Source organism: Sebastes umbrosus, chromosome 20 (assembly GCF_015220745.1).
Source record: "Sebastes umbrosus isolate fSebUmb1 chromosome 20, fSebUmb1.pri, whole genome shotgun sequence".
Lineage (NCBI taxonomy): Eukaryota > Metazoa > Chordata > Actinopteri > Perciformes > Sebastidae > Sebastes > Sebastes umbrosus.
The window spans coordinates 2,713,067-2,739,601 of NC_051288.1; the positions used below are offsets into that span (position 1 = coordinate 2,713,067).

General features: G+C 41.2%; 1 protein-coding gene across 7 annotated transcripts in view; it reads right to left on the reverse strand.

Annotated features, from left to right (window-relative positions):
• Nucleotides 1-26,535, reverse strand: part of spag9b (sperm associated antigen 9b) — a 70,626-nt gene that overhangs the window by 26,057 nt on the left and 18,034 nt on the right. For 4 of the 7 annotated variants that reach the window (XM_037755307.1, XM_037755302.1, XM_037755304.1 and 1 more), the window contains exons 2-13: nucleotides 25,078-25,198; nucleotides 19,746-19,816; nucleotides 17,335-17,438; nucleotides 9,218-9,362; nucleotides 7,072-7,143; nucleotides 5,457-5,898; nucleotides 5,236-5,329; nucleotides 3,944-4,068; nucleotides 3,358-3,415; nucleotides 1,939-2,091; nucleotides 1,770-1,827; nucleotides 259-389 (exon numbers count right to left, since the gene is read on the reverse strand). In XM_037755307.1, coding sequence (XP_037611235.1) covers nucleotides 259-389; nucleotides 1,770-1,827; nucleotides 1,939-2,091; nucleotides 3,358-3,415; nucleotides 3,944-4,068; nucleotides 5,236-5,329; nucleotides 5,457-5,898; nucleotides 7,072-7,143; nucleotides 9,218-9,362; nucleotides 17,335-17,438; nucleotides 19,746-19,816; nucleotides 25,078-25,198 — 1,574 coding nt within the window. Of the gene's footprint in view, nucleotides 1-258; nucleotides 390-1,769; nucleotides 1,828-1,938; nucleotides 2,092-3,357; nucleotides 3,416-3,943; nucleotides 4,069-5,235; nucleotides 5,330-5,456; nucleotides 5,899-7,071; nucleotides 7,144-9,217; nucleotides 9,363-11,617; nucleotides 12,245-17,334; nucleotides 17,439-19,745; nucleotides 19,817-25,077; nucleotides 25,199-26,535 lie in introns of those variants that run through there. The other 3 variants (XM_037755305.1, XM_037755306.1, XM_037755308.1) reach the window with 3 other exon arrangements.

Consider the following 26,535-nt stretch of genomic DNA (forward strand, 5'->3'; position numbering starts at 1 on the left):
AGATAAATTGATTAATTTCTTCTATAAAAAACCTAGGTACATTTACTTTCCTCTCTAACTGAATTGACCTATTGATGTAGAAACAATTTGTGATTGTGCATGGTTCAATCATATCTATTTAATACCATGTAGACCATAAATGCAGGCCTGCAGTTTGACGAATTTAAATCGCAATTGGTCAGAAAAAAAACGCAACTAGATATTTTCCACCCGTTTGTTCAGGCCTACAGTACTTCAATATTGTTGGTCCTGTCTTACCGGATCATCTCTGTCCATCTGACGGCCTCCTGCAGCTCCATGAGCCTCTCCTTATACTGGTTCCTCTCCATCAGTACTCTGGCCATCTCCACCCTGGTGAAACGCTTCCTCTGGGCTGTAGGCACGTCGCTCTGCAGGCACAACACCAGCATGACACAACTGAACCACTATACAGTACATATACAGATTATATATATATATATATACAGTATATATTAAGGCTGTCACAGTTAATGCAATAATTAACACTAATTCGTTTTAACGCAACTAATTTCTTTAACGCATTAATGCAACTTTCAATTTTTAAGGTTGTAGCGGGCTCAGTTTTAAAGCTAGAGTGAAGGTACTGGTATCATATGAAAATAAAAAACCTAATGAATCCATCGGTACCAACCATGTCACACTAGCTTATAGTGAAGGAGGATAAATAATGCTCAATTTACGCTAAATTTTGGCGAAGAAAAACTAGCATGGCCATCAAAGGGGTCCCCTTGACCTCTGACCTCCAGATCAGTGAATGTAAATGGGTTCTATGGGTACCCATGAGTCTCCCCTTTACAGACATGCCCACGTTATGATAATCACATGCAGTTTGGAGAAGTCATAGTCAAGTCACCACACTGACACACTGACAGCTGTTGTTGCAAGCATATTTGTCCACTCCCATGTTGATAAGAGTATGAAATACTTGACAAATCTCCCTTTAAGGTACATTTTGAACAGATAAAAAAAAACAAGATTAACTATGGACGATCATGTGATTTATCACAATTAAATATTTAAATCAATTGACAGCCCTAATATACACCGATCAGCCATAACATTAGGACCACTGAGAGGTGAAGTGAATAACATGGATTATCTGGTTACCATGGCACCTGGCAGTGGGGGGGGGGATATATTAGACAGCAAGTGAACATTTTGAACTTTGAACTTTGTGTTGGAAGCAGAAAAAATGGGCCAGCGCAAGGATGTGAATGACTTTGACAAGGGGCAAATAGTGCTGGCTAGACGACTGGGTCAGAGCATCTCCAGAACTGCAGCTCTTGTGGGATGTTCCCGGTCTGCAGGAAAGGAAAACCGGTGAACCGGCGACGTGGTCAGACCCGAGGCTCATTGATGCACGTGGGGAGCGAAAGCTGGCCCGTGTTGTCTGATCCAATAGAAGAGCTACTGGAGCTCAAACTGATGAAAAAGTTAACGCTGGTTCTGATAGAAAGGTGTCAGAACACACAGTGAGGAGCAGGTTGTTGCGTATGGGGACCGGTCAGGGTGCCCCGTGCTGACCTAATGGTATGGCTGATCGGTGGATATATATGCCATTCATTTAAACTCAGATGATCAATATGATATAAACAGCTAAGAATCTATTTAAAAGGAACACTAAAGGCTTTATTGCTATGGAATATATTGGCACTAAAATGCTCATATTTAGAGATACTTAAAACAGGTTCTGCTCTAATCCATACAGGTGTATCACACAGAGATCACAACGAATATCAAGGACTCACATCATCCTCGTTGTCGTTCTTGACCTTCTGTTTGGCTTCCTCAAGCTCTGCTCGACTCCTGCAAGCGAGTACACAACTTATAAGTCGTGCGCAACCACGTTTATACAGTACGCAATATGTACACTAGTGGACAGTTAGCGTTGCATGTTGTGTTTTGAAGCCAACTCACTTCTTGAGTTCATCTTCTAACTCTTTGTTCTTCTCCTCCAGTTTGGTCTTGGCATGAGTGACGGCGTCCAGCTCGCTTCTCAGAACCTCCTTCTCACAGGACAGCTCGTCCATTTGTGCTATCAGGTCATTTTTCACCACGTTCAAAGCATTTCTGAAAACAAATGTGATATCCACATTAAACACAAGGTGGCAGCACTGTCCTGTTTCTCAACAATGCAACGGGGATATTTCTGTTTTCATGTGCCCATAAAGTAGCTCATTTTACCTCATTATCAATCTTTAGAATAAATGCAACAAAAAATAGCAGCACCTCTAGGAGAAGGATTCTTACTGTATAAACTTAACCACACAGTTACAAACACTGCTACACAGGTGGGTAATATTAGGTTGAATTCCAATAAACAGCCTTTGTTTGCCATTAAACATGTCTGGGAATTGGCAGTTTAATGTGCACAATTTCAAATCGAATGAGGAAAATAACAGGGCACCAAAAAGTCATTTGTAGGGCTGTTTCGAATGTCTTTTTTTTACATTCAAAGCTTCTATCGAGGTTTTCAATTGAAGTTTTGAATGTCTGTCGTCATATTGGATGATGTCATCACCCTAAGAAAATTAATAAATAAATTCCTTGAATAAAATCCTAAATTTGAATAAAGTGACTCGTCGGATTAAATGAGTTAGTTTTTTTTGTTAAATCAACTTTCTTTAATGAACAGGCTATAACTCGTTAGTGTGTGACAAGCGGAGGAGCGTAAAGTTTTTTGACCGTAGTAAAAATTAGGTTATTTGAAAGGCTAAACACCAACTAATATGGATTGAAGCAGAATATTTCATTAGATAAAAACATTTTTTAAAATAATAACGTATATCTTTTTTTCATATATTTTCCCATTTGGACTTTACAACGCTCTGGAGTTATTGGAAATGTTTAAATCACACAAGTCGTAAACAATCCTACGCAGCCGCCACTGAAATCTAATTCTACAAATACTATAATACTAATAATAGTGTAGCCTAATTATGAATGAAGCTGCGAAGCTTCAAACTATTAAGTACAGCCCTAGTCATTTGCATCCAAACTGCAGGTGCATCAGTAGACACTGCAATTTCATATAATGTCAGTGTAATAGTCTAGCACCACATTACTATATGCCAGACACAAAGTGCATGAACAAGAAACGATAACAACAAGCATATAGAGAATAAACATGGGAGATAATGTTGGTATTTGGCATGCTACCTAACATGACCCACTAATGTAGCTAATGTCTGCGATGGTGATATAGTTACTTCAGTGTTAAAAGTCCTTTTAATTAAGTGTTTGTCGTTTTTTGTCTGGCTGCTTATACAGTATATATGGTACATGTGGGGCAGAGATGGCTTTAAAAAAAGAAAAATAGTTATAATGAGTACTAACTTGGTCTCCAGCAGCTGGGCGTTCTCTTGGATAAGATGTTCAACTTCCCGACCCATACCTGAAAATCACCACCCATAATGTCATTACAGGATGTTACATCTTCTTCACCTTACATCTCCATCATGAAAGTTTATTATTGAAAAATCACAAGTGTTTATTTTAATAAGTCTATCCTACACACTAACATATTGTTCTCTCAGTCTTACCTAGAAAGTTGAAGTCTGAGAGTCGTGCAAGAGATGATGCAAATCAGGAAGAGGTTTATGTAAGCAAGTTAAATGGACTAATTTGAAGTGAATTTCTAGTCTATACTATTATTGCCCTCTACAACACAGTAGCACTATTCACTACTCTGCACATTCATAAGAAAGTCATAGAGGGAACGGAACACAGAATCAAAGAGACAAATGATGAGGAGCTGCTAGAGAGATCTTTGGGGGATTTATTGATACACACCAGAAAACTCATCTGTAAAGACGATAAAGCCCCGACAGCCGAAGAGAAGACAATTCAGAGAATTGAAGAGAACGGTTTGTAAAAGCAGAGATGATGAAATGATATACATCCAAGTCAGGAGGCTTCTTACCCAGCATGTCGGCTCCTTCGTCCATGTCTCCTATCAGGTCGTTTCCTGCAGATGACAGCTCCTCAAACAGAGATTCGGTGTTGCGGTCAAACGCTAGATTCTCTATGCCGCCTTTAGTCGGTGTGCTGCATGGACAAATGAGGTGGCGGGGTGGAGGAATGAGGGTCATCATGATGAATGAGGTATGATATTGCAATATGATTATTTTTGCATAATACATGTGAACATAGATTTTACTTTTAACACTATTTTGGTACAAATGGAACTAGAATTGTACTGTGTGAAGGTCTTTTCAGACCAAACACAAATCATTTGTGCCAATAAATCACACGTCAATTAAAAAATTAAAACCCATCTATCTCTGAGTCTTTCCACACCGAATCCGAAACTTTTCGCAGTATGTTTTTTATTCCGCAGCTGTTTCGATTTCTGCGAATTTCGGATGCCGATAAAAACAAGCCAACCGATAAAATAATGACTTTTGCTCACTCAATCAATAGACTTCCTCAGACGTCAACGTCATAATTCTGATAATGATCGATTTATCCATTTGGTCTTGCAAAATAGTGTCCTCTTTGACAAACAAAATAAAGATTATAAAGACAACATCTGAGGACGTATAGCAGTTGAACTTGCTTGTGATCTGTACCATGTCATGCTAGCTTGTTGCGAAGGAGGTTAAACAACGCTCCAAACTTAATCTAATGTTTGTTGAGGAAAAACTGACGTGGCCATTTTTAAAGGGGTCCCTTGACCTCTGACTTCAAGATATGTGAATGAAAATGTGTTATGTGGGTACCCACGAGTCTCCCCTTTACAGACATGCCCACTTTATGATAATCACATGCAGTTTGGGACAAGTCATAGTCAAGTCAGCACACTGACACACTGACAGCTGTTGTTGTCTGTTGGGCTGCAGTTTGCCATGTTATAATTGGAGCATATTGTTTTATGCTAAATGCAGTACCTGTGAAGGTTTCTGGACAATATCTGTCATTGTTTTGTGTTGTTAATTGATTTCTAATAATAAATATATACATACATTTGCATAAAGCAGCATATTTGCCCACTCCCAAGTTGATAAGAGTATTAAATACTTGACAAATCCCCCTTTAAGGTACATATTGAACAGATGGATTACACAGCGTCATACGGCGCTGTAACACATTGTTAGTTTTTGTGGGATCTGTTGAGGGAAACAAACATATTATAGACCTATGCCGGCCTCATCCTTAAACATTTTCCTCATGTTAGGGTAATGATGATAAAACATCTAATCATCAGTCCTGTACCTTGCTCCTCTGAAGCCATCGAGGTCCATGTCCAGCTCAGGGGTGGACTCTATGATGGCCTGCACCTCAGACTTCTCCAGTTGGTCTGCTCCATCTAATACAACCAGCAGAGACACAAAACAGAGGAATGAGCAAGCCGGTACACTCAAATAGCGGGTAGTTGATGTTAAGGTGCTACTAGTCCTGTGTTAGCATGATAGATATTTGACTGCAGTACTGACCATCACCTCTGAGGGGTGTAGAGTCCTGACCAGCGTGTCCAGGATGACCCTGCCGACCTCCTTGCACGGCTGCGATGTTCTTACTGCTCTCTGGTTTTCCGCTGCTCCAGTCCAGGTTCTTGTTGAGCCCGTCTGAAACTCCCTGCTCCGCGGACTCCATGGCAACGTCGGAAGCGGCGGTAGACATGGGTGTGACGGAGGCGGACCCTCCGCTGGACCTGGGACTCATTCCGGCGGGCGCTCCGTCATGAGGAGACAGCGGTGTGGTGGACTGAGAGTTAGCGCTGTATGTAGAGGTGGGGGTGTTTGATTTAGAGGTGACACCCTGAGAGGACATGGAGGCGTTGGATTTGGACGCAGGAGTTCCACTTTTGGAGACACTTCCCTGGTTGGTTGGAGTACTGGACTTGGAGCCTGCACGGTTGAAACCGACCAATTCATCCTTAAGATAGAGGAAGAGGAGGTGAATCAGAGGTTAACAAGGAAAACAAAAGATTGATCTTCATGAAGTCAACAACACATGTTTATTTATTTAAAATGATGAACCTTGTGCATTTTAAGCTGTAAATGCATCTAATGTGCAGCACATTCATGTGCAAACCAAACACAATAACACAAAGTGGGATCAAGCCAAAAATGTCAAAAGAAACTTCACTCAATTCACCCAAAGTAGACTAAAAAAAGATAAACACTCTGAAGAAAAGAGTGTCAAAGTTGACATTTTATAAACTGTAGCTTGACAAAAGAATCTTGACTCAAGGTCCACTTACTAGCCTTTTTTCTAGAGCTTTCAACCATGACCGAACTTCCTTACTGCATGAAGAAACAACTGAGAACAATTAAATTGTAAGCTCAGGAAAAAGCTAGTAAGTGGACCTTAAGTTAGCACATCAATCTACATTCCTTCTGTTTAAATTAAATGAACCCAAAAATAATAAATGTTAACACCAACTGTTTCAAACAGTGTGCACCTCCTTGCCATGCGGCTAAAACCAACACAACCACTAACCGAACCACACCATGCAACCAGGCTGCACACTCCATGTTTCACAAATCATATCCATTCTGGATAATGTACAACCACAATCACAAGTGTGTTTAAGTGTCAAAACAGCCTTGAGATATGCATGTAAATCCTGACAGAAGATGTTATGATCCACTGATCCATCTCAAATAGACCTTATTCATAGCAGACATTTGGACTTGTCATAGCAGGAAAAGTACAGGGGAAACACATTTTGTTCATGATTGCTCAGTTGCATCAACTAACTGTCCCAGTTAGCTACCAGCTCACCTGAATGGAATGCAGTCTTTTCAATGTTATCAGTTACACGTGTGATTTTCCAGCTACAACATGCCAAAATGTGCTGTGAAAAGGGTCTATTGTAAACACATTCTGTTGCTTTTTATAAAACTAATTGTGGGGCCCGCTGAAGATACAAAAGGGGAACAGGTCAACATCATGCAGTATCAATTAGATGTGAAGCATAGCTAGTAGGGTTAGCATCACTGTGTTTAATCACACTACAGCAAAGTCTGCAACACATCTACTAAACTAGGTGCGTTCGGTAGATACTGTGGTTAGAGTTTCTCCATGAGTGACAGACGGGTCTACCTGTTCCTGATCAGCCTCCTGATCGGGCAAATTCTCCTGCGAACTTTCACCTTCCACTCTGATCGGCAAGAACTGTTCCTCAAACATATATATATTAAAGATCAAGTTGCTATATTTCCTAACATTCAGGCTTTAAAACTATTAGAAGCAAAAAAAAACATATATAAGGATGTTGCAAAAACTATTTTCCATTGGTAGAAGCTGTGGGGAAAGCCTGAACTTCACGAGTCAACTGTGTAGTTTTTATGGTTTCAAGGTGACCTGGTCGGCAGAGGCTGTATGAATGAAAATGAACTGGATATACAGTACAGTACCAATCAATCAGTCCAAGGTTTCATCAGCTTTCAGCAGCCCTTTGTGGCATGCAGAATTTGTATTGTTTTGATCCGTTAATGCCAGTGGCTTCAGTCCTATAAATAGCACAGTGCCTGATGGAAAACAGTCAATCAGGACAACAACAACAACACTCGGTCACCTTGAAAACAGACACTTAGGGACTTTAATAACACAGAGGGGACTCTAAAGCTCTCACGGATATTGAATGAGATAATAGGAGAGTATTAGGCTTTCTCCACACTGGTTCTCCTCTGTGAACACTGATGGCAGTATTTCCTTTCTTGTCTGCATGCTGCCATCACTCTGTTGTTGCTACAGTAGCAGCGAGCAGCCAATAGGAGGAACGTTTCCCTCCACTGCTGCTCTGCTGATTCTGGCTCTTCCCCTACCCTCCAAACAACATCCACACACACAAACACACACATGCTCCTTCAAGTGGTGAGAGGGGAGGGTTTATTAACTGTAAATCTTTGGAAAAAGTCAAGTCAGAGGACAAAACACAAAGGCACTGCAGTATATCTGCACCAGGGGTGCCTGGTTAAGACTGTGTGTGTCTGTGTGTAGAAGATGTACTGCGACACCTATATTGTACTTCAGGAATTATCAACTACATTGGTTGCCAGTTATGAAACAATCTAACATAAGTCCTGGGGCCAGTAGCCTAAACTTAGTTTAACACTAGTCTAAGACTAGTGTTGGCCTTAGACTGGTCTTAGATTGTCAGGTTGCATAAATATTAAGACTGACTTCATTTAAGGTAGTTTAGTTAGCCACCTCTCCCCCTGAGCCTGAGGTGAGAGCTTTGTTGCTATGACAACAATCACAGAAGGTCATTTAGCCAACTATTACAACTGTTTATCCATTACTTCTAGCTAACTTTTAGCTATTTTAATTGTTTACCCATTACTTTTAGCTAGCTAACTATTTCAACTGTTTATTCATTAGTTTTAGCTAACCATTTCAGCTGTATACCCATTCATTTAAACTCACTTTTAGCTATTTACATATACCCATTACTTTTAGCTAACAATCTCAACTGTTTACCCATTACTTTTAGCTCATCTTTAACTAACTACTGTATTTCAACCATTTATCTTTTTTCTCACATGGGTCAACACAATGGCTACCAAAACTCAAACCCAGTCTTACAATGTCCATCGGACCCCGTATGTAATAACAGCGAATGAATACTTATTAGGCGGTCATTAATATTCCCAATGGAGCCTTGCTCGCATCATGGTTTCCAACAGCAACAATGTGAAGACACTCTGTCCTTTCCACCCTCCCTTGAGGTTAAAGGCAGGCCCCCGAATGGTACCACTTCCTCTGCTTGCTGGGCTCCAGGCCACCCCGTTACACACACACACACACACACACACACACACACACACACACACACACACACACACACACACACACACACACACACACACACACACACACACACACACACACACACACACACACACACACACACACACACACACACACACACACACACACACACACACACACACACACACACACACACACACACACACACACACACACACAAGCTGCTGCTAAAAATTCTGGACACACTGAACAATTCTTTCTCTCTGAATAGAAATGTACTATTTCTTTGGTGCTTGCTGGCATTGAGTGTTTGCATTTTGTTTCCACAACTTCTTTTATGTGAACTGGGGATGATGTCACTAGTCCGATCCGTGGGAAGCTCTACGAGCCAACATCAGACAGTAACTTTACACTCTATAACTAGCGATACAAAGACGTCTTTCTTTTATAGAGTGTGTGTAGCTGTGTGTCATACCTTGAGGCTGGTGTTGGACCGCGGATGGCTAAGGTTGTTGAATCTCCACGGCTCAGAAGGGTCAACAGGTTCCCTCTGGAGGTCAGAGGTCATACCATCAGTCCCAGGAAGCTGGAATATGCCCATGGAGATGGGACGCTCCTTTCTGGATACAGAAAGAAAAGGAAGGAGGGATGATTCAAAAGGGAAAGAGCAATTCTAAAAGAAAGGAATACGCAAGTGTCTGAGAGATTGGCTGTTGGACAAGTCATTCTTAGATAATTAGAGTATAGAGAAAACAAGACTAAGAGTCTATAGACATTCTAGTGGCTCTAAATGCTAATGTCACCATGCTAACATGCTCATAATGACAATGCTAACATGTAATGTTAACTATGGTCACCATCTTAGTGTAGCATGTTAGCATGCTCACATTTGCTATTAAGCACTAAACACAAAGAATTAGGGCTGTTGGCAAGAATCTGGCGATACGATACGTATCATGATACGGGGGTTACAATTCAATATATTGTGATATATTGTGATACTGTAAGCAAGGCGATATACTGCGATTTTTTCTATATCCAACTTTAGGAAAACTGTCATAGTATATAGAACACACCATCATATGCATAAAATCTAAGTAAAAAAAGTTTACTTTTTGAAATGCAATCAGAACAGTATTAATTAAATCAACAGTGTTTTTGAGAATCAATACAGTATCACAAAACATAATATTGCGATACTCAATATTTTCTTACAGCCCCACAAAGTATAGTAGAGGCTGATGGGAATGTCATTAGTTTTGCAGGTAATTAGTCATAAACCAAAGTATTGGACAAATTGAAATTTTGATCGTAATGATGGTTCCAAAGAGGAAAAGTTATTACAATCTATCCTGAGGGGACGTGAATGCGGGTGCTTAATGTCCGAGCTATCCATCTAATAGACATCAGGATATTTTACTTAAAATCACAAACGTCAACTTAATAATTGTAGAGATATTTCCGTCTAGACCAAAGTGCTGGACTGTCCAACTGGCTGATAGACCAACTTCGCCATCCATAGAGCCGCACTGCTAGGAAGGCTATCCTGACAACAGCATGGTGCCAGAACATGTGATTTACACTGTGCAATAAAAAGTGTACAGTATGGGATATGTTATACTATATAAACCAGGGTGGACATGCTCTCATTAGTTTGAATGCTTTGAGCCTCTCTCTCCATGTTGTGATGAGGTTCCTTCAGAGAAAGTGACACTTAGAAAAGGCTACAGTGTGAAGTGATGAATAACGGCTAACTGTACTTCACTAAGCCTGAAGTCACTTACATGACAGATTATATACATTTAATTTGCTTTAACTAAATTAGATGGCTGGCACCCGGCAGGTTGTTAAAATTTTCAGCCTTTATTGTAATTTGTCCCATTTTTCAGTGCAGTGGAAGCAGATCATCATACAGTTATGTAATTTCATCAGTTAGACAAAACAAAACAAATTGTGTGACGAGTCTGAGCCGAGACTTCGCAGAGAGGTGTTGTAGCAAAGATTCCCTTGGGACAGTGGTGGGAAGACAAACAAAGCTGGTTGCCTCATAAACTCCATTACCTCCCACATATTAGCCCAGGCAATAACACACATCATTTGTATCCGTCTCTATGATTGGAGATGTGTTATTTTGCCATGTGTTTTATTAGAAGGAGGTCAGCTGAGAGACATGGACAGCTCTGATAATGAAACTCACAAACCAGCTCACTGTTCATATTCAAACTCCCATTTCACAACAACTCTAAGCACTGAAAGTCCAGTAATATTCAATAAGGCATAGGAACACATTGATATAAACACCCTGCACCCTCCGCTGCATCAGACCAGGTACACACCCGCTGTTATTCTCACTCCAGTGGCTAGGTATAAAAAAAAGAGATTGTACAGTGGAGCAGAAACAATGGCTGCCAGTGTGAGTGAAAAGAGCAGCCGGCAGGCAGCGATGAAAGAGCAGCAGCCCCAAAAACAATGGACACACCACCATATTGAGAGGAAGAGGTCACATGCGGGCCACTGATGGTGACCAATGCTGCCTTTTGTTATTTGAACTGAGGGGTGAGGGTTAAAGTCACACACATCAGTCCTCCACTACTGTTTCATATTGGAAATGAATTAAATTATGAGAATAAACAGCTATAACCTCCTGAAATGGAAACATCTAAAAGGTGGTTCAAGATATGACTGTGCCATTTTTACCATCTCTCTCTTTTGACCTACTTTTGGAGAGCAGTCTCATACTGTCTGACTAGAACGCACCCACATGGCAGCACCGCTGCGACTGCATGGCTACAATCCGGCTAGAGACACATTACAGCAGATGAATTCATTTAGCATACATTACGATAACATACACACACACACATACACATTATACCTGCTGGCTCTGGGTAAGGAGGGCAAGGAAGGCAGGGCAGGTAAGCCGCCGGTAGAGACAGAGTAGTGAACCAGCAGCAACACTGACAGAGAGACCAGTACAGCAGAGTTGATGACCACCGCTCCCCCTACGAAGCCAAAAACAAACAGCAGCATACACCCGGGGCTCATGGCCCCCCCAGATCATGGCCCAGTGCCTCAACGGGGACCAGGGGGGCACAGGCGATGACAGCAGATGAGGTGGGAGGGGTCACTGGAGCACCAGATTCACCTCGGCAGACCTCTGATTGGACATTAATAACCACCAAAGTATATCTAGAACAGAGGTGAAAGATACTGTATCCTTCCAGCTGGGAGTCAGCAGCAGAGCAGTGGGCGATGTGAGGCAGACAGAGAGTGGGAGCCAGAACAGCAGCAGTCACAACAGCAGTAATCCTGGTGGCTTCAGCAGCAGTGACTGATTAAAGCAGAGCAGCAGTGGATCATCCACAGAGAGCAGGGAGAGGCTGGCAACAGCAGCTCTTCTCTTCCAGTGTCCTCCTCTAGCAGGTGATACTGTTCAGCTTCCTCCTTCCTATTCCTCTGCCGAGATACGACACGCCTGCCGCTGTGCAGTCTAGAGCACTCTGACGCTCTCCCTCTCTCACTCTGACGGCAAACCAACCCACCCACCCCTCCCTCTCCATCTCCCTCTCTCTTTTGGGTGCTGAGGCAGCTCGTTTCATATGCCTCTTCTCAGGCTGCAGCTTATTGGCTGCAAAGCAGGGAGACTGATCAAAAAGTGTGTGTGTGTGTGTGTGTGTGTGTGTGTGTGTGTGTGTGTGTATGGGAGGGAGTGTGAGAGGTTGGCACTGTGTCTGCGTTAACTGGAAGGATAGTGAAGGACTAGGAAATACAGCGGGCTGCCTGAATGCACAGATACACTCCATGGTACATTCAAATACACAGTACAGTGCCTTTCTATTAACCACTGTTCACACCTCTGGGACGGTTTCATGTTTTATAGTTTTACAACAGTAAATTACAGAGAATGTAATTAGTATAAACCATAGACTGTGTATTAGAAGTGGACATAGTCACCGTGACTTCACCCATTGGTTTGTGGACCGCCGTTTTGAAGCCTCAAGTTTGGTATTTTGGCCGTCACCATCTTGGTTTTTTGGAACCAGAAGTGACAGAAGAGGGTGGAGCTAAGTACAACCAAACACTGAATAAGACACATTTAGGCAACCAAAAAGATTATAACTAACTTTATTAAACTGAAAACACTGTGTGAAAGGGTGAAAGATGAAAACACGGACAACGCCGTGGCAGCGACCTGTCAATCACAAGGTAGCCACGCCCTAAAGCATCCCCTGCTTTATGGTCTATTTGACTCTAAAAGGGACCATAATTTACTAAATGAACATCATGCTGTATTGAAGAAGACTTGAAACTAGAGATTGAGACCATAAACTCATGTTTACAATCTTTACTGAGGTCATTTTCTTAAAGACTTTCACCTTTCAGACCCGGAGGTTGCTGCCTTGTATAAACTGACACAAATGTCACATATTATTAAGGACACGGCAATTTCCTCACAGGTGCAGACAACTGGTTCTATCATAATAAGTTGAATGGAGATCATCCAACAGCTGTTGGAATTTTTGGCAACAAGAGTCGGCTCACGGCTCTGTGAGGCTGTCCTTGAGCTAAATGTTGATGTTAGCATGCTGCCATACTCATAATGATAACACTAACATGCAAATGTTTAGCAGTTATAATGTTTACCACATTCGCTATCTTTGTTTAGCATGTTAGTAAGATAAGATAAGATAAGATATACTTCATTGTCCCACAGGGAAATTTGTCTTGGGCTCCAAGCCACTGCATCACACAACATACCAAAGTCGCAATGTACATACAGTACGGCCAGTATTTGCTGATTAGTACCAGGTGGAAACCTCCTTCTGAAAAGTGAAGCCAATGTGGAAGTGCCTTAAACTTGCATTCTCTCTACTGGCCAGCAGGGGGCGACTCCTCTGGCTGCAAAAAGAAGTCTGATTGTATAGAAGTCTATGAGAAAATGAGCCTACTTCTCACTTGATTTATTACCTCAGTAAAGATTGCAAACATGAGTTTATGGCCTCAATCTCTAGTTTCAAGTCTTCTTCAATACAGCATGATGTTCATTTAGTAAATTATGGTCCCATTTAGAGTCCAATAGACCATAAAACAGGGGAGGCTTTAGGGCGTGGCTACTTTGTGATTGACAGGTCGCTACCACGACGTTGTCCGCTCTGGGAGCTGTCTGTTTTCATCTTGCAACTTCAACCATTTCACAGTGTGTTTTCAGTTCATGAAAGTTAATTGTAATATTATGGTCACCTAAAAATGTCTTATTAGCATTCAGTTGTACTTAGCTCCACCCTCTCGTGTCACTACTGGTTGCAAAGAACCAAGATGGCGACGGCTGCTGACATCCTGGCCCTCTGCAGCAGGCATAATCTGTTCTGCAAGTGAGCAATCAACCCCAAAACTCATCATCCCACTAAAGGAGATTACTCCAGCCAACCAACAGCTTGATTTACACAACATCCACAACATCCTCTATCTGTCCTACTGAGTTCCTTCTTGCAGTTTATAATGAAGGTCTCCCTTCCATACTTTGTCTTCATTGCAATTTCATGTCAAAACCCTCTCGTAACATTAATCTTCACCTACAAACACCAAATATCTTCATTTTGCACCGTTTCACAGTTGCTTTCAAGTTCTCCTCCGGCGTTCATTCTTTGCTCAATTCTTCTGCTGAGACACGTTCTCTGACCCGTTGTACTAGGGAAGATATATGAGTGTGGGCGTAGAGCTTACAGTGGTTAAAACTGCTCCAATACAGGGTACATCACATACAACAGACAAATGATTGAAACACACCTCGTCAGGTCTTGAAATCCAAGCTATAAAATCTACTAATAATAGGGCGAGTGTAATGACGGTAAGATATTTGCAATTGAAATCAATGGAGTTTAATTGATTTTAAAACAAAGTAGAATATCACTCTACACTTTAAATAAAGAACATGTCTAAACCACCTTCAAATGATCCACTGGCTGATTTTTGCTCCCCCTCCCCCCCCAAAAAATTGATACTGATCCGATTTCATTTACCCATCTAACAATCAGTACATAAAATTGTATCGACCCAGAGTATACAAATGTGTTTAGTGTCTCTGAAAGAGAGTGTTTCCTAATGAGAGCAGTATCATTGATTAAACTGCAATTCAAAATCCATGTGGATAAAATCTTCAAAGAGAACAAAGGTTTAACACCTGAGCTTCAGCTATGTGGGCATCAATTTCCATTTAAAGTCCAAGTGTTTATAGGACTGACAAATGATGTAGGTTTCCGGAGAACACGGTGAATAAGTTTAGAATGAACAAACACAAAAAAAGAAACTAGTATTAATGCCTCGCGGTTGTTTGCCTCTGCCAACCAGTCAAGCTGCAGTTTACATCCATGTCTGTCCAAAATCTCATCACTTCATCCTGTTAGACATTTGTGTGAAATTGTTATACTGTAATTGGCATATGAATTCAGCAGTTATGGTCAGCAACATGTTTGGTGAGGTCATAGTGACATCAAAATCTAATCAGTTCATCCTTGAGTTCAAGTGGACGTTTGTGTCAGATGTAATGAAATTCCATCCAGGCGTTCCTGAGATATTGCTTTTACCAGAATGGGAGGGACGTAAGGTCACAGTGACCTTTGACCACCAAAATCTAAATCAGGTCATTCTTGATTCCAAGTGGACGATTGTGCCAAATTTGGAAAACTTCACTCAAGGCATTCGGACGTATGGCAACTCAAAAACACGATGCCTCAGAGTCAGAAAAACTTGGTGTCACCGGGCTGTCTCCAGAGCTCGAAGCTGGCACTCACCAGTATGTAGTACCGGCAGCACTTCTACATTTTACTCCTTGGTGCATCGTGACTTTTTCTTGCGCATCGGCACAAGCTGCTGGTTCTCTTTTCTGCCCCCTCCATGTCAGGGTCACTGGGAGTTTCATAACGGAGCAGCACCAGCATTATTGCTTCACGCCTCATAAGTCGTATCAACATGAAAACAATATTCAGGTACTTTTTGTAAAATAATTAGCGAACTGTTCGTCATAACCTTTTTTATTTGTCAATGAATATAATTAATGAAACGGAAGAATTAAAGTTCAGACAAAGGCTGTGATGTGTGCAAATAATAAAATAATAATTTAACTAGTAATGATAATGGTCCAAAATGATGTCAAATTGCATAGTTTTAAAGGGAACCTATTTTATGCGCATTTTCAGGTGCATGCTTGTATTTTGGGTTTCTACTAGAACATGTTTACATGTTTTAATGTTCAAAAACTTTTCTTATACTGGCTGGCCCACTCTGTTGTGATTGGTCAGCGACTTTATCTGCTTAGGAAACTTAGTGGCCTCGGTGAAGGCCGGCAGATTTTAGAATTAGTGTACAAAACTATTGTTGAGAGTGTTTTAACCTTTCACCTTCCTGCCTGGTACGGTCACCTAAACTGTAGATAGAAGAATAAACTATCTAGGATTGTGTCAATGGCAGGTAAAATAGTTGGTAAACCCCAAAAGCCCTTGACTTTTTACAGAAAGGACGAGTAAGAAAGCGAGGAGTATCCTGGCAGATGGCTCCCATCCTCTCTTCAGCCAGTTTGAGCTCATGAACTCCGGGAGGCGCTACAGAGTCCCTCTGGCAACTAACAATGTGTTTAAAAAGTCCTTCATCCCAAATGCCATTGATATTCTTAACTCAACAATGTGACTGAGCAGATCTGAGCCACAGACACTGAGATGAACTGTTTTAATGTGTAACATAACCTGTCTATGTATCTGTTTTTGACTAACTGCTTGTTTTCTGTGTTTGGTGAGCCGAAGACAAATTTCCACCCTGGTGGACAATAAAGTTTTATTGTATTGTATTGTCAACCAAACCAAACTCTTCAGACTCCGCTCCAGCTCCGCTCTAACTAGCTTTGTTTGAGGGCATGCTAAACTAGCCTCAAGGCAGGTATTATGCAAATGTGTTACTTGGTGACATCACCACGTTACGGAAGAAAAGGCGGAACTTCAAGCGAGGTGTTTCAGGCAGTTCAGAAGCAGTGTTTCTGTGGGGGAGAGTAACTCCCTTTGGAATGGACTTTGGGCTTTGTAACTTTACGGACCTTTTACATGCACAAAAAACTATATAACACACTAAAGGAAAGGGAAAAAAGCACAAATTTAATAGGTCGTCTTTAAGTAAAAGAAAATGAATTTCCTTGGGGGAGAACCCCTAAACCCAGTATCTCCTAGTATATTTTATTTACTGTTGAAATTCAGAATGTGTCTCTTTATCCTGCAGAATAATATATAGGACTGGGACACTGCTCCTAAAACCTGAATGATACCCTACTATAGGCTACAAAATGAACACAGGAAAGATACAAACACACCACCGTAACCCTATAATGTTCAAGTGGGAATATTATTGGAGTATTATAGGCCTACTATAGAAGATGCATAGCCCAAGTATAATAATATAGCTATAAAACAACAGCAGATTATGACTGACACAGTATAACATGCTTAAAGAAATAATTAATAAATAGGAATAAGTCGCAAGAGAGTGCTGACACCGGCCGATACACACACGGCAACATGTGAATAAGAGGAGCGCTGGTTGGTGTCTCACCGTGTTCTGGCTGATGAGCCTGTTCCTGCATCTGAGGGCTCTGCTACTGTGACTGCATGCTGGTGTTTAGTTCGCTCCAGGTGCTCCATGTAGCTGTGGATCATCTGGAAGGTAGACAACACAGTTAGCTTGTTGATGTACAATCATTTTTGCAATCTGGATGGCACATATTGTGTTGGCGTTTACATGTTTTATAAGCCGTTTTAAAATCCACGCTTGAATTATATGTATTAGACTCTCTTGTACTTCTAAAAGGGATTCAGAAAAAAAACAATATGACTACCAAACTACAATATATTTGATTAGAAATGGTCACGAGAACTCATTACTTTGGTCCCTCACATATGAAGGATATTGTGTCCAGACGCAGCTGTGACAGTCAGACTCACAATAAATGGTGTAGAAACAGTGTGGAGGTGACAGCTTTCATTAGACTTCTCTATTCAACATGATTCTGATCAGCAGTTGGCTGCTGAAGCCTGAGAGGAGCATCTGTTACTGATGCATAATGTATAACAGGCCAAGGCGGACCAATGACTCAGCAGAAACACAATTCATGTTTGGATCCTTCATGTTTTAATCATTTTAACTAGCCCACTACAGTCCACTTTTTAAGGACCATTGTTTTTCAACCTTTTATTAGTTGTGTTTCCATTCAATTGACAAGGGAATTTTAAGCAAACTTTTGGAATGTTGCAAAAAAAAAGAAAGAAGCAAATTAGGCGCGTACCGACTGGTTTGGAGCAAATAAACTCGACTACGGCGCAGTTTTGTCAGAAGTTGGCGCTATGGGCTACACGAGGCTGTAGAAGAAGAAGTGGAGGTTGCGAACCAGAAACAAAACAAGTCGCCTTGGCCATCTAACCATCTACGCAAGAAAAATGGAGGTCTTCTGACATCTATTTTAATTGGGCAAGTTTTAATTCATACAGTCATCGTTTCCTCTCTATATGTTTTTTGAATAGCTCATTATGTGGCCACAATCACAGTTAACAGGTGATAAACTGGGCCAGTTCCTCCAGGGCCAACTTCCCTCCGTCCACTATATGGCATTACCGTGCAGATTTGTGAAATACGGCACTAACATTTCCCAATTTAGCCACAGAGCTCAGTAGGTCAGAGGGATTCTTGGGGTCTTTCGACCAAGGTCTTTGCCTGATTGTTAAATTTGAGTCAGAGACCACCTCTAATATGTCCCATGCTTTTATCTTTATGTTCTATATTCAGCAGTTCTCTTCCAGGACTTTATATCTTTCTGCAGATTTGCCTCTTTATGATTCCGTCTCTGAAATCTAAACAGCATTCATTGGATTTCATGTTTGTCTTTGTCTTCTGTTTCTTTGCTCACTTGTAGTGCACTCATACAGTATATGAATCAGTGTATATATGTCAGAGGTGTTAAGTCGAGTCACATCACTCGGACTCGAGTCAGGCATGAGTCGCAAATGTGATGACTTAAGACTCGACTTGACAAAATCATTAAAGACTTGCAACGCGACTTGGACTTTAACACCAATGACTTGTGACTTCACTTGAACTCGAGCCTTTTTGACTTAAATACTTGATAAGTTCCCCCGAGCCCAAAGATTTAAAAGTATGTTATCTAAAAGGTGTGTGCACGAAGATGATCAACTGCCTGGTACCGGAGGTACAGTAACTCCGACAGCACCGGAGATGTTAGCTTTATTTACTTCTTGAGAGATCCTTTATTGATTTGTTTGAGAAGAGGATTTACTTGTAGGGAAAAAACTGAACTAAACTGAACTAACTGAAAAAAGTGGATTTTTTTTGTTGAACACTGGATTTTTTATTTTGAGTGAATGTTATAGGAACTTACATTTGATTATCTTACACTTAATTCCCAAGTTCCAATTTGTTTGAACCAATCCGACAGCATCCCAATCAAGTTGCAAGAGAGAACCATGAAGAACTAACGGTACCTTACTGAGCACCAGTCGTGTTGTTAAAATGGCATTACATGTGATGAAGAGCGCATTATGACTTGTTTAGGACTCGAAAACTCAAAGTTTAGGACTTGGGACTGGAGTGCAAAGACTTAAGACTTGCTTGTGACTTGCAAAACAATGACTTGGCCCCACCTCTGATATATGTATCTCTGAATCATGACCAAGGTGTAAAGCAAACGTAAAAAAAATATATACTGTATCCATTTAATCTCAACTGAATTCTAACCAGCATGGTTTTACTGTGGGGGGATGAATACTTCAATGACACAAAACATTTCAGCTTTCCATTTATAATCAATTTGTGTTTTAGATGGAATCTCAAATAGACATTATTGTGTTGTGAAAGGAGTAAAGCAGTAACTGTATGTATGCATTACTGTACAAAGTACATGCACAGATGAACAACCTTCCAAACACACATATGTTTATTCCAGCCCGGCATACCTCAGTGTGTCTCTGATGAAGGCTATTATACTCCTTCTTGAGCTCCGCTTCTCTCTCGTCCATTCTGCTAACTGCATGGAAAAGAGAAACAATTACTCAAAGTGCATGTGACAAATCAAGCCACAGGACTGCAGCGAGATTCACTGATAACAACAAGGAACTTTGTCTCAAAACGGCAATTGTTCTATAATGAATTAATCGTATGCATTCTTTGACAAATCATGGATCAAACACACAGTGTGAAATCAAGTAGGTTTTACCTCACATTTTGTACCGTTTCATTGTGTGGTAGTGAATGTGGTGGTAGAGTAGACGTTGCAATAACATGTCAGAGCCAGAAGAGGGCCACCATGCATCAAGAAACCCCTCCTAAACTACACCAGGCAAAGAGCCCTGATAGGATTATTCCTGAATCATAGGCTAAGCTATGGAATCAAACTCATTAAACAATCATCATTAATCTTCATCATTAATCTTTCAACACATATTAAAGGTCCCATATCATGCTCATTTTCAGGATCATACTTGTATTTTGTGTTTCTACTAGAACATGTTTACGTGCTGTAATGTTCAAAAAAAAACTTTATTTTCCTCATACTGTCGGCCTGAATATACCTGTATTTACCCTCTGCCTGAAACGCTCTGTTTTAGCACATTTCGACGGAATTGCGATAAAATTGCAACAGAATTGCGTTGCTAGGCAACAGCTTGGGTCCATGTGTACTTCCTGTCAGCTGATGACATTCACTTACACTGCAACCAGGAATAAACTGGGACACATTTAGAATGTTTACGTTTAAATCTGTGTAAAGGGTCTAAATATTGTATATTTGTGACATCACAAATGGACAGAAATCCTGACAGCTTGTTTCAAATGCAGAGTTTCTGAATACGAGCTGTGTGTATTTCCCTGTGGATTGAGCGTTTCAATACTGTCACAGTATTTATATAGGACTTACAGTGCATCCGGAAAGTATTCACAGCGCTTCACTTTTTACACATTTTGTTATGTTACAGCCTTATTCCAAAATGGATTCAATTAATTTTTTTCCTCAAAATTCTACACACAATACCCCATAATGACAAAGTGAAAAAAGTTTGTTTAAAATTTTTGCTAATTTATTAAAAATAAAGAACGAAAATATAACATGTACATAAGTATTTACAGCCTTTGCTCAATACTTTGTTGAAGCACCTTTGGCAGCATTACAGCCTCAAGTCTTTTTGAGTATGATGCTACAAGCTTGGCACACCTATTTTTGGGCAGTTTCTCCCATTCTTCTTTGCAGGACCTCTCAAGCTCCATCAGGTTGGATGGGGAGCGTCGGTTGAGAGCCATTTTCAGATCTCTCAAAAGATGTTCAATCGGGTTCAAGTCAGGGCTCTGGCTGGGCCACTCAAGGACATTCACAGAGTTGTCCCGAAGCCACTCCTTTGTTATCTTGGCTGTGTGCTTAGGGTCGTTGTCCTGTTGGAAGATGAACCTTCGCCCCAGTCTGAGGTCAAGAGCGCTCTGGAGCAGGTTTTCATCAAGGATGTCTCTGTACATTGCTACATTCATCTTTCCCTCCATCCTGACTAGTCTCCCAGTTCCTGCCGCTGAAAACATCCCCACAGCATGATGCTGCCACCACCATGCTTCACTGTGGGGATGGTATTGGCCAGGTGATGAGCGGTGCCTGGTTTCCTCCAGACATGACGCTTGGCATTCAGTCCAAAGAGTTCAATCTTTGTTTCATCAGACCAGAGAATTTTGTTTCTCATGGTCTGAGAGTCCTTCAGGTGCCTTTTGGCAAACTCCAGGCGGGCTGTCATGTGCCTTTTACTGAGGAGTGGCTTCTGTCTGGCCACTCTACCATACAGGCCTGATTGGTGGAGTGCTGCAGAGATGGTTGTCCTTCTGGAAGCTTCTCCTCTCTTCACAGAGAAACGCTGGAGCTCTGTCAGAGTGACCATCGGGTTCTTGGTCACCTCCCTGACTAAGGGCCTTCTCCCCCGATCGCTCAGTTTGGCCAGGCGGCCAGCTCTAGGAAGAGTCCTGGTGGTTCCAAACTTCTTCCATTTACAGATGATGGAGGCCACTGTGCTCATTGGGACCTTGAATGCTGCAGCCATTTTTCTGTACCTTCCCCAGATCTGTGCCTCGATACAATCCTGTCTCGGAGGTCTACAGACAATTCCTTGGACTTCATGGCTTGGTTTGTGCTCTGACATGCACTGTCAACTGTGGGACATTATATAGACAGGTGTGTGCCTTTCCAAATCATGTCCAGTCAACTGAATTGACCACAGGTGGACTCCAATCAAGTTGTAGAAACATCTCAAGGATGATCAGTGGAAACAGGATGCACCTGAGCTCAATTTTGAGTGTCATAGCAAAGGCTGTGAATACTTATGTACATGTGATTTTTTCGTTTTTTATTTTTAATAAATTTGCAAAAATTTCAAAAAAAACTTTTTTTGATCAAAAAAATGAATTTAATCCATTTTGGAATAAGGCTGTAACATAAAAAAATGTGGAAAAAGTGAAGCGCTGTGAATACTTTCCGGATGCACTGTAAGCCTGCTTTATAATAAAAGAAACATGAAAATCTCAATCTTTTTTTATAATATGGGACCTTTAAAACTTCATCAACAGCTGATGGGATTTTGACAGAAATAATGACAAACATCGAAATCTTGCAGCTCCTTGGATTTCTGATTATGGTGGTCTAAAAAGTTTCATTTTAATGTATGTGGTTGGTAATAATACAAGTCCAAGTAACCTCAAGGTAAAGAATGGAAATGAGAGTTAAAAACTACATATTTCATGTTTACCATCTAAAAAAAAGGATAAGAAACTGGATATAAACAATCCACAGACCTATCTAGAGAGCACCCATCCGCATCAGTCGTAGTCCCTTGTTTGCAGCTCTAAGGTGACATAAGTTTGTAGTCAAAACAGCCCGACAGTCTCCGTGTGTTTTCAGATGCCAGGCCAAGCAAAATGCCCTCTCACCAACAGGTGGACAGAGGCACTTAAACGTGCCTTCCAAATCCGTAAAAGCGAGACTGTAAAAAGTGATACTTCATGCTTTGCTGCACAGGTTTTAAGTCAGAAATAGAGTGTTTTTTCTCTCAGGCTCAAGTAGACAAAAAACACCTACGTGATCAATGAAGTGCAACAGTTCAGACAGCAGCTGTATAGGATGATGTAAACTGTGATTCAGTGTGCTTACGTATGAGAGGGCTGATAGAGGAACTGGTGGTTAAAGAGTAGAGCAGAAATAACCCAGGTCAGATACAGGAGGTGTGTAGAATAAAAGGAAGTGATCCTAAAGGAAAGCCCCCACATGAAAAGCCTGAATATGTCCTATTGATAGAACTGAGATCACATACGGTATCATGCTTTTCATTTATGGGGCGTTCCTTTAAATGTCCAAGAAAAAAAAAAAATACCTCAAATATTTCAATTTAAGTGATAATAATTTCAAGGTAAACAAGTGACTGTCGCCACACTGATTCAACAAACTCATTTTTATGTATATTTATCCAAGTTTGTTTGTATCTTGAGGAGTCAGCTCAGAGCAGCATGTGTCACATTTCACACAAACAGGACGAGAGAGAGTTGACAGACCGAGAGATGGCAGAGGATTTGGTGTCGAAGCGAAAAGCAAACGTGCCTATTTGGCAATATTTTAGATTTAAACCCAACGCTATAAGGGAACCGCAACGGTAACAAGGTAGCGTTAATCGCCGCAAGGAGGACTGAGCGGCGCCAGGTAGACCCCTGCGGCCCTGCAGCAAAAGCTGGACCTGAGAGGCCAGACACACAGCCACCCGATGCTAAAGATCAAAGTAAGAAAGCTACGCATGTTGACTGTCATCTTTTCCTGTGAAATGTCCGGTGTATTGGGTAACGCCGGTGTTGTCACAAGTTTAATTAATCGGTGGGAAAATGTCCTCACCGTCACATCCCTTGTGCTGGTGTGGTTAGTGCATTTGCAGCTGATTTGCAGCCAGGAAATAATGGAGGAGTCAGGCGAAATTAGCATAGAAGACTATTGTGTCAGCTATCCAATCAAGGTAAAATGGCATTAAATTAGGGCTGTCAAAGATAACGCGATAATAAAGCGTTAAAACAAATCGTTAAAAAATCCGTTAACCTTGGAACTTGCGATTTTTAAGGTTGTAGCAGGCTCATGTTACTTTTTTATGCTAAATGCAGTACCTGTGAGGGTTTCTGGACAATATCTGTCATTGTTTTGTGTTGTTAATTGATTTCCAATAATAAATATATACATACATTTGCATAAAGCAGCATATTTGTCCACTCCCATGTTGATAAGAGGATTAAATACTTGACAAATCTCCCTTTAATGTACATTTTGAACAGTTAAAAAATTAATTTGTGATAAATCACGATTAACTATGGACAATCATATGATTAATCGTGATTGAATATTTTAAACGATTGACAGCCCTATTAAAAATAAATGTATTTAAAAAGTAATAAAATAAGAACATTAATAAATGGAAAACAAAGTTGACAGTGTGTTTGCATTCATCAAAGTTGTCTTGGGTTTATAGAGTTAGACTGTGTGTATTCACACTGACATGATCAAACCCAGATCAGTGATCTAACTCACACTGCTGCCAATTCGTTCCAAAAACATAATTACAGACTAATAAAACTCACAAACAGAAAAAAAGGGAAGTGTCACAATGAAAGAAAATAAAAAGCCATTTGCTGAGAGCCCTCCCTTAGCGTGAACGCTACGGTCCTGTGGTGGAACAAACAAGCAGTCACACACACACACACACACGCTGTCAACAGTGCAGTCATGCACACATCATGAGGGTTTTCTCTTGATGAACTGGAAAGACTACCACGCTTTGAAGACTACAGTCTGTCCTTTAAAATTTAATGTCTTTCCTACCTCAGGAAAACATAATGATCAGTTACTTTTGACATGAATGTTTTAGCCTTTCTTATTTTCCAGAAGCACAGACTGCTACTAAATAAAGATTAATATTATAAGGAGATCGAAGCCTTAGCTCCCTAAAATCCTCCTGTACACCACACTGAATCTTGGAATAGGTTTGATCTATTCTGTTACAGCTCATTTAGCAGACTTGGCAGGCAAACACAATCATAGTATGTTACTAATGGCCTCTATTCAGTAGGGACATGGGAGTCCATCTGCCCTCTGGCACATAAGGCTAACAAACAGTCACAAGACCTGCAAACTATCAATGCTGCTCACAGGCTATCTGGCCTGTGTGTGTGTGTGTGTATGTGTATGTGTGGTAGACTTTCCAATAATAGAGCCAGTACAGCCTGCGGACTCACCCTGATCTGCATAGTTTTTAGTTTTCAGCTCTAGTTGCCGTGTGTGTGACTCCAACGTAACCAGTCGACACTGGAGATCCTTCTTCTCGCCGTCCTGGGAGTCTTCTAGGGCGATGTACCTCTGCAGATAGAGACAGGAAATAGAGCGTTTATTATCAAGGCACAGGAGTTATCATGAGAACCGTAAACTTGTGAGACTCCCAGTGAGGGACGGGTGAGATGATTGGTTTGTGGCACCAACGGGAGAGAGAAATGTCACACATGCATACGGCAGTCAGTTCCTCTTAACCAGTGTGAATGACCTCAGTCATCACCATGTACGACATCCAACCCTTTGAGCAGGCATGAAATAGAGTTCGGGCTGAAATGGAGATGTTATGGACTTAATCCTGCATCTGTGTGTGTGTGTGTGTGTCAGTGTTAATTTCGTTAACGAAAACTATGACAGAATATATTCGTCAACAACATTTGTTTTCCTTGACCAAGACGAGACGATGACGAGACGGCACCGACGTCAAACAGTAATGGTGACGATATCAATCAGGCAATATCGTTGACGAAAACAGACGAGACTAAAATGTATTTTTAAAATTAAAAGCCCAAAATTTCTCGTTGTTTTCGTCACTTTCCACCTTCTCTTGCCCTCTCGCTGCAGTCCTCAGTCCATCTCTGTCCTTCTTCTCTCAGTCCTCAGTCCTGACAATCGTGCTACTATAATGCATAAAGTTGGCGGTTTGCTGGTCGGGTGGTTGATTAACGCATATTTTTGCAGACCAGTGGGTGCAACTGAATCGTGCATCACTAATGAGCACAGTCAGGAGGACTCGGAGTAGCAAAGCGGTATTCTTAATCATTCAACCGGTGTTTTTCATCAGATAATGATAAGATCAAATCTGATGTGAAATAAGTTTGACTCAAATGATGTATAAAAAAGGACATTTTGACACAGGACTAAGACCAAAGGCCCGACACACCAAGCCGACAGTCGGCCGTCAGCCAGTTTGGGGCATCAGTGAGCGTCTGTCGGCCTAGTTTTTGCGGAGTGTCCTGGACCGTCGGCTCTAGTCCGCCCATGTCGGAGGCTTTTCGGCTGATTCACCCATCGGTGAGAGAAATCACTCTGATTGGCTGTTCAGCTCAAGCGAATAAGTGCAGGGGAAGAGAAATGCAAATGAGGGAAGCAAGCCAACAAGTAAAGTCAAGAGGAAGAACACAGAAGGCTCTTCTCATTTCTCATCTTCATCTTCATCTCATCTGATCATTCCAATACACGGATATTTTCACAACGACATGAACATCTGGAATGAAGCCAAGTGGTGAGCGGTGTGAAAATGGTTGGCAGACGCCACTTTGTTTCATGTAAGTATCATATCAACGGCTTGTATTATCCGCCATCGTCTGCCTTCTGTTTCCCTTTTTGAATGACAAATACAGACTACCGCCACCTGCTGGTAGGGA